We start from the raw sequence: 8,294 nt of genomic DNA on the forward strand, positions 1-8,294 counted from the left end.
AGCAGAAGGGACTAGCTCTAGATGATAGTAATGCTATAATACTCCTATACCACGTTAGGTGCATTATCCGGGACTGGCTAAATATGTTAACTATGGCTCAAGAACACCATTAACTAGTGTGCATTACATTCGGCAATGAGACATGCCCAATATGTGCATGTCTTACATTCTGTCTCTGTATCTTAACTAGAACTTTAGAAGATACACCTTCCGTTCTAAAATAATTGAAGTTCGAGGTTTGTCCGAAGTCAAATTTGCTTCAGTTTGACCAACTATGAAAAAAAAAACATGGTAAGATCTACATCACCAAATACACATAGTATGAAAATATATTTCTTAAAGAATCTAAAGAGACTAATTTGGTGTTGTAGATGTTAATATAATTTTCTATAGACTTGGTCGAACTTATACAAGTTTGACTTAGGATAAACATAGAACTTCAATTATTTTGAAACGGAGGTAGTACATAGTAATGTTTTCATGCTGTAATTTCCACCACAATTTCTCCGAGTGGCTGTTGCAGCCTTGCAGTAACTATAGCCAGAAGCTATACAGTCCCCATCGATCGATTGGGCATCCGCATTGTTACAAAAGTATAGTACCTGCGTTTGAAATAGTGAGGGAATTCTCACATGCAATATACAGTACTGCATCTGAGTCACTTGGATAAGCGAAGCAATGAAAGCAACAATTAACAGAAGAGTAGTAGAATGGTGAAAACAAGAAAAATTGAAATCTCCTTGCCGTCTCTATATAGTGACCAAACTGTCTATCTGGTCAAGGAATCCCATAAGAGAAACTCAACTGAAAGAAGAACATATGGATCGAACGCACACACGAGGTTGACACAAGCAAATCATTCACTTGACATGTGTCAAGCTAATCAAGATACTCCCACAAACATATAGTAGCAGTTTCACATGCATGCTTGTATTCACAAAAGAGGACTTTTAACATACCGAAAGAGCTAGCGGATGCCCGCTATTGCATCTGGAGATCAGGGACCAGTTAGCAGACCTATCATAGACGAAGAGACAAGTCGACGTCGACCATGGCGCCACCGTGCTCCGGCCTGCTCCTGCCGTGCTTGTGCGCCTTGACAGCAGGAGCAGCCGTCCCGGCCGCAGACATGAAACCGCCGCCGTGCCAGGGCAGCCTCTCGTCTGGCGCTGCAGCAGGCGCACCCTGCCGAGCGGCAGCGGCTTGCCGGCGGCGCTTGGCGACGTTGCGCTCGTGCTTATGTGCGTTTTGGTGGCCGCCGAGCGCCTGCGAGGTGACGAACTTGCGGTTGCAGTACACGCAGAGGAAGAAGCCGGGGCGGGGCTCGGACGCCATGGGGCGGAGGGTGAGCTCCAGGCACAGGTCCTCCTGCTCACCGGTCAGCTGTTCCATTCTAGTCACGGACTTACCGTCGTCTATATGCGAGGGTGAAACCTTAATTCGCCACGAAAACTGCTGTGCTACCCCAAGGATTTTTATATAGCACAGCTTAACGGGTTTCGCACTGTTCATTGGGATCTCGTTACTGTAGCCGGTGGCCGGACACGGCGCACATCTCCCGCCGACCGCTGATTGGCTGACGGCGGTCGCTACCGAAGAGTAGCTGGGAGGATTTATCACACATGCATTGAGGGCTGATACCTATTGTTTCGTTTCATCTCGACTGAGGAGCGCTCCGCGAGTTTGCTCTGCTGAAAATCATTGGGAATCAAAATAGGGTTGCAGATGCTTTTAGCTAGAACTAGCAAAGTGTCCCCCTCGGTGCGCAGGCTAGACCTTTCGAAATTTTAACAATGAGAACATGTTATTTAGTTTGTTTAAAAAAATGGGACCAAATGTGATGGCGTTGCAAATATAAGACTTTTGAGAACATAGTTTAGTCTTATGTATGATTGGTTTTCTCATCTATAGATAAACATATATTGTATCCATTCATCACTTAACTGGTTATTATCCATGATGCACTAAATGTATTTTTTATGATGAATCGCATGGGGCAATTATATTTGTATAATTTTTAAACACGTTCAATAGATTTAGCTTCCAAAATTAAATTACCATTAAGTATAAATATGTGCTACTTTGATTATAGAAATGTTTATAAACAACACACAACTAAAACTAATTGATTTGTGATAGAAAAACATTATTGATAGTTAAAACCATTGTTCTAGATTGTTTCACTACCTTTGACCGTACAAACCAAATGTCAGAAAGACGAAAGGGTAGAACATATACGTAAATCTAAAAGGGCTGGAAGGATATGTTGAATTTACAAATGTACGGCCTACAAACTTTGAAGAGTTGTACTTCTTCTTCTTCACCTAAAATTTCTTGTATTCACCCCATTTTGGAATAACTATGTACTTCGAGTTTGTATTTATAATTACTCGTGCCTTTACTTTCATAGCATAAAATACTATATAAGATGACAGATACTCGTCTACATGCACTCTATTTTGTAGCCATTAATGGTTACATTATTTTGGCTTTACCAACTATGTGCAATTTTTTTGAGTATATTTGGACATGTTCATAAAAAATATTAATCTTACTCTATATAAGGGTTTGCATAGTGAATAATTTTATTTCTTCTCTGAACTTCTTTTTCATCATTTTTCCTTGAAACAAGACTAAACAACTAAAATCATAATTTCGTTTCTTGAAGAAACTACCAGTACCTCACATTAGCACTAGTACCAATGGTTCTTATAACCTCCCAAATTGGTTCCCAGGATTCGTGATGCATATAGTAGCAAGTCTGCACTGGATGGAAACACATGTTTTTTCTTGGGTATTTGTTGTTGGTCCTACTGCGATTGAAGAACGCACGATAGGACAGGGGTTTAGTAGCAGTGTCTTGAAGTGGATAAAGACATGCCGCATTATGATGTCTACTACACAACTTGTTCTTGTAGACTCGTGTTGGGCCTCCTAGCGTAGAGTTTTGTAGGACAGTAGTAAATTTCTCTCAAGTGGATGACCTAAGGTTTATCAATCTGTGGGAGGCGTAGGATGAAGATGGTCTCTCTCAAACAACCGTGCAACCAAATAACAAAAAGTCTCTTGTGTCTCCAACACACCAAATACAATGGTAAATTTTATAGGTGCACTAGTACGGCGAAGAGATGGTGATACAAGTGTAGTAATGATAGTAGATACTGATTTTTGTAATAGTAACAATAAAAAACAGCAAGGTAGCAAGTAACAAAAGTGAGCAAAACGGTATTGCAATGATTGAAAATGAAGCCTAGGGTCCATACTTCGGCTAGTGCAATCTCTCAACAATGCTAATACAATTGGATCATATAACCATCCCTCAATGAGCGATGAAGCATCACTCCAAAGTTCTTATCTAGTGGAGAATATAAGACGAAATTGTTTGTAGGGTACGAAACCACCTCAAAGTTATCCTTTCCGATCAATCTATCCAAGAGTTCCTACTAAAGTAACAACAAGTTATACTTTCCAATCGATCTATCCAAGAGTTCGTACTAAAATAACACCATATGATACACATCAACGAACTCTAATGTCACCTAGATACTCCAATGTCACCACGAGTATCCGTGAGTTGATTATACAGTATGCATCAAATAATTTCAGATTCATAATACTCAATCCAACACAAAGAACCTCAAAGAGTGCCCCAAGATTTCTACCGAGAGACAAGGACGAAAACGTGCATCAACCCCTATGCATAGATTACCCCAATGTCACCTCGGGAATCCGCGAGTTGAGTGCCAAAACATATATCGAGTGAATCAATATGATACTTCATTGTCACCACGGGTATTCATAGCAAGACATACATCAAGTGCTCTCAAATTCATAAAAGTATTTAATCCGATAATAACGAAATCTCAAAGGGAAAACTCAATTTATCACAATAAGATAGAGAGGGGGAAACACCCTATGATCCAACTATATTAACAAAGCTCGCGATACATTAAGATCGTGCCAAATCAAGAAAGAAAGAGAGAGAGAGAGAGAGAGAGAGAGATTAAACACATAGGTACTAATACAAACCCCCAGCCCCGAGGGTGGACTACTCCCTCGTCATCATGGTGGACACCGAGATGATGAAGATGGCCACCGGTGATGATTTCTCCCTCCGGTAGGGTGCTGGAATGGGGTCTAGATTTGTTTTTCGTGCTACAGAGGCTTGCGGCGGAGGAACTTCTGATCTAGGTTAACTTTCGGGGGTTTCTGCATATATAGGATTTTTTGGCATCGGTTTCACGCGAAGATGTGCCTCAGGGGGCCCACTACCCACCAGGGCGCACCAAGGAGGTATGGCATGCCCTAGTGCCTTGTGGGCAGAGCCCCCCTGTTGGTTCTTTGTTCCATTATTTATCTTTTCTTCCAAAAAAATCATCAAAAAGTTTCGTCCAATTTCGAGAACTTTTGTTTCTGCACCAAAAACAGCACTGTAGTTCTGCTGAAAACAGCGCCAGTCCGGGTTAGTTCCATTCAAATCATACCAAAACCATATAAAATTGTTGTAAACATTGCATGAATACTTCATAAATTATAGATACGTTGGAGACGTATCAGCATCCCCAAGCTTAATTCCTGCTCGTCCTCGAGTAGGTAACTGATGAGAGAAATAATTTATGAAGTGTGAATGCTAGCATAGTGCATAAGATTGATCAATGATAATTTCAATCACTTTTCCTAGCACCATAACAGTAACTCTTTCTCATAAAACTCATCGTGATAAAGTAGCAATCAATTCACATGTTACGGTTCAAACAATGACTTCTCTTGCAACTTAACAACCTATGTTCTTAGTCACCAAACAATTGCAATCTAACTTATTCAACAAAGTCTAAGTAATAGCTCCACATACTCAATCATCATATAGTCTTCTATGATTGCTAGTACTCAAAGCATATTTTAGAACAAATGGCATTCATTGAACACAGAGAAATATAGGGGCTTAATGTTTCGCCTCCCAACTCATTTATCATAGAGATAATTGTCAACAATAATAATTCATGATCAAATATATTTGACTAGTCATATGTGCCTAGATCTTTCCGCACCACATGATGCTTGCCAACTAGAGAATAATTGAGGTTGAAACAAGAATTCATACTATTGACTCTTTGCATAAAAGTAAATACTTAAAAGTAAAAGATAGACCCCCCGGCACCGCCCCCGCCGCCCGGCGCCCCTCGCCACCGCCCCCGCCGACCGTCCCATTGCTCCGGTGAGGGACCAATTTTTTTTTTTCATTTTTTTTCTGTTTAATTGTTAGTGCTAGATTGTGTTAGTGTTAGTGTTAGAAAAGAATGAGAAGAAGTAGAAGTAGTAGAAGAAGTAGAAGAAGAAGAAAAGAGAAGAAGTAGAAAAAAGATGAAAAAAGAAAAAGAAGAAAAGAAGTAGAAGAAGAAGAAAGGAAGAAAAGAAAAGAAGTACAAAAAAGATGTAAAAAGAAGAAGAAGAAAAGAAGTAGAAGAAGAAGAAAGGAAGAAACGAAAAGAAGTAAAAAAGTAGAAAAAAGATGAAAGAAGAAGAAGAAGAAAGGAAAGAAGAAGAAGAAGAAGAGAAAGAAAGAAGAAGACCCCTCCGGCCCCACCCCACCCGCCGACACCCCGACCCCGACACCACACCCCGACCCCGACACGACACCCCGACCCCCTGACCCCCTGACCCCGACACCCCGACTCCGACACCACACCCCGACACCCCGACCCCGACACGACACCCCGACACCCGATCCTCGACCCCCTGACCCCCTGACCCCCTGACACGACACCCCGACACCCGACCCCCTGACCGCCTGACCCCCCAACCCCGACACCACACCCCGACACCCGACCCCGACTCCACCACGACGCCCGACCCCCTAACCCCCTGACCCCGACACGACACCCCGACCCCCCGACCCCGAAACAGCACCCCGACCCCGACACGACACCCCGACCCCCGACCCCGAAACAGCACCCCGACCCCGACACGGCACCCCGACACCGACACGACACCCCGACCCCGACACCTCCCGAAAAGGTGTTCTTTGGCCTTGCAGAGGCCGATGGGGTCATATATTTGTGAATTATTAGTTAGGTCATATATTTTTCAATTTTGTTATGAAAACATCATATATAATTGTGTTGATCGGGTAGATTTAAATGTGCAGTTGTTTCATCGCTGCGAGGTTTGGTGGTCGACGACCTCGCCGTGCGTTTGACGAGCTCTGCCCCTTCGTTCGTGCGTGAGCACAAATGACATGTCCTCCTCCCCCATTAATTATTTGCTCTGTTCCGGTGTTCGTGCCGATGAAACTTGATAGCTAGCTATATATGTGTCTTGAATCATCAGTATGCGTAACTAATATGTGTCTCCCGTTCGAAAGCGTCATAGTTATAAATATGCATGCATTTGCATATTTATAATCTTGATTCTTAAGAATTGTCCAACGCTATCCATGGACAGCCCGAGTATGTTTAGATTGGGTTCGTTTTCCCATATGCTTTGCTCCGGATCTGACGCATAAGTTTTGTCAGTGCCTCCCCTGTTGTTCTCCGGGTACACATCCTCTCTGTTTATTGCAGAGACGTGTATCAGGAGAACAACGGGGAGGTGCTGCCGAAATTTTGCGTAGGATCCGGAGCATCGCATGGGAAAATGAACCCAATCTAAACATACTCGGGTGGGATTAGGACCTATCATTACCTATTAGAGTGTAGGTTGCATGGACGTAATAAAATTGACAAAGTAGATCAACTGATGAATATATACATGGTGAATTATATATATATATATATATATATATATATATATATATATATATATATATATATATATATATATATATATATATTTGTTGTGTGTCTAGTAGCTCTGAAAGTCAAGATGAGTGATCGTGCGTGGATGTACACCGGTCACACTGGTCAGAACAAATGGAGCACTGAATGGTTCACAAAAACCAAGGGGTTTGTGCGAGCCGCATTTGCAAATGGCCAAAGGAAAACCTGGTGCCCCTGTTTACGGTGCGGCAATTGGGAAAAGAGGACAGAGGCTGAAATGGGCAAACACCTGCAGAAGAGTGGTTTTACGCCCGATTATACGGTGTGGACATTTCATGGTGAGTCTGCCCAACGTGACCGAGCTGAGGTGGATCGTCGTCGCACCGACGAGCATGGTACCGCGATGGAAAACATGGTGCAAGACTTCGATGATGCTCGGGATTCGGACGAGGAGATGGAGGAATCTGCAAAGGCCTTCAATGAAATGTTGGAGTCTTCAAAACGTCCGCTCCATGAGCACACTGAGCTTTGTCAGTTGGATGCCATCTCACAAGTAATGGCTCTGAAGGCTCAGTTCAACTTGGGCAGAGAATGCTACGATGCAATGATGACAGTATTTGGATGCTTTCTACCCAAAGGCCATGTAATGCCTGCAAACCTGTACCAGTCGGACAAAATCCTCCGTGCACTGAAGATGCCCTATGATAAGATACATGCCTGTGAGAAAGGATGTGTCTTGTTTAGGCTTGACTATGCGGACTTGAACTATTGTCCCATTTGCAAGTCTTCCAGGTATGTTGCGGTGGACAACGGTATGGGTGAGAAGACACATACCAAAATCCCCGTTAGTGTTCTTCGGTATATGCCAATCGTACCAAGACTTCAACGTCTTTTCATGGTCGAAGAGACGGCCAGACAGATGACATGGCACAAAACGGGTAAAAGAACCGAACTAGATGCAGATGGGAATCTGATGATTGTACACACATCGGATGGTGTTGCGTGGAAAAAGTTTGATGAATTACATGCTGACAAAGCGGCAGATCCGAGGCATCCTCGAGTCGGCATCAGCACGGATGGGTTCAGTGTGTTTGGTATGACGGCAGCCCAATACAGTTGTTGGCCCGTATTTGTCTTTCCACTCAATCTCCCCCCCGGACAGATTATGCAAAGGAAGAACATTTTCCTGACGTTGATAATTCCAGGGCCCAACTATCCGGGGAAAAATATGAATGTGTACATGCAGCCGCTTAAGGACGAATTGCAAGAAGCCTGGGATAATGAGTTCAAGACATACGACGCCTATAGCAAACGGAACTTCATAATGCATGTCTGGTACATGTACTCGACGCATGACTTGCCGGCGTATGCGCTATTCGTTGGCTGGTGTGTGCATGGAAGGTTCCCGTGCCCCACATGCAAGGGAGCTCTTGAGTTTCGTTGGCTTCAGGACGGTCGCAAGTTTTATTGCTTCGACATGCATAGACAATTCCTGAATCCTCGCCATAAGTTCAGGAAAGACAAGAAGAACTTCATCAG

The 8,294-nt window shown here is 43.1% G+C and overlaps 1 protein-coding gene across 1 annotated transcript; it reads right to left on the bottom strand.

Moving 5' to 3' along the window:
- Nucleotides 1-420: 420 nt before the first annotated feature.
- On the bottom strand, nucleotides 421-1,435 carry LOC123100684 (zinc finger protein 4-like). The gene is made up of 2 exons (XM_044522570.1): nucleotides 960-1,435; nucleotides 421-602 (listed from the first exon to the last, which is right to left on the bottom strand). Exon 1 carries the CDS (start codon nucleotides 1,390-1,392, stop codon nucleotides 1,021-1,023), a length of 372 nt encoding a protein of 123 aa, XP_044378505.1. The 5' UTR covers nucleotides 1,393-1,435; the 3' UTR covers nucleotides 421-602; nucleotides 960-1,020.
- Between the last annotated feature and the right edge of the window lie 6,859 nt (nucleotides 1,436-8,294).

The sequence above is a fragment of the Triticum aestivum genome, chromosome 4D, assembly GCF_018294505.1.
Source record: "Triticum aestivum cultivar Chinese Spring chromosome 4D, IWGSC CS RefSeq v2.1, whole genome shotgun sequence".
NCBI classification, from domain to species: domain Eukaryota; kingdom Viridiplantae; phylum Streptophyta; class Magnoliopsida; order Poales; family Poaceae; genus Triticum; species Triticum aestivum.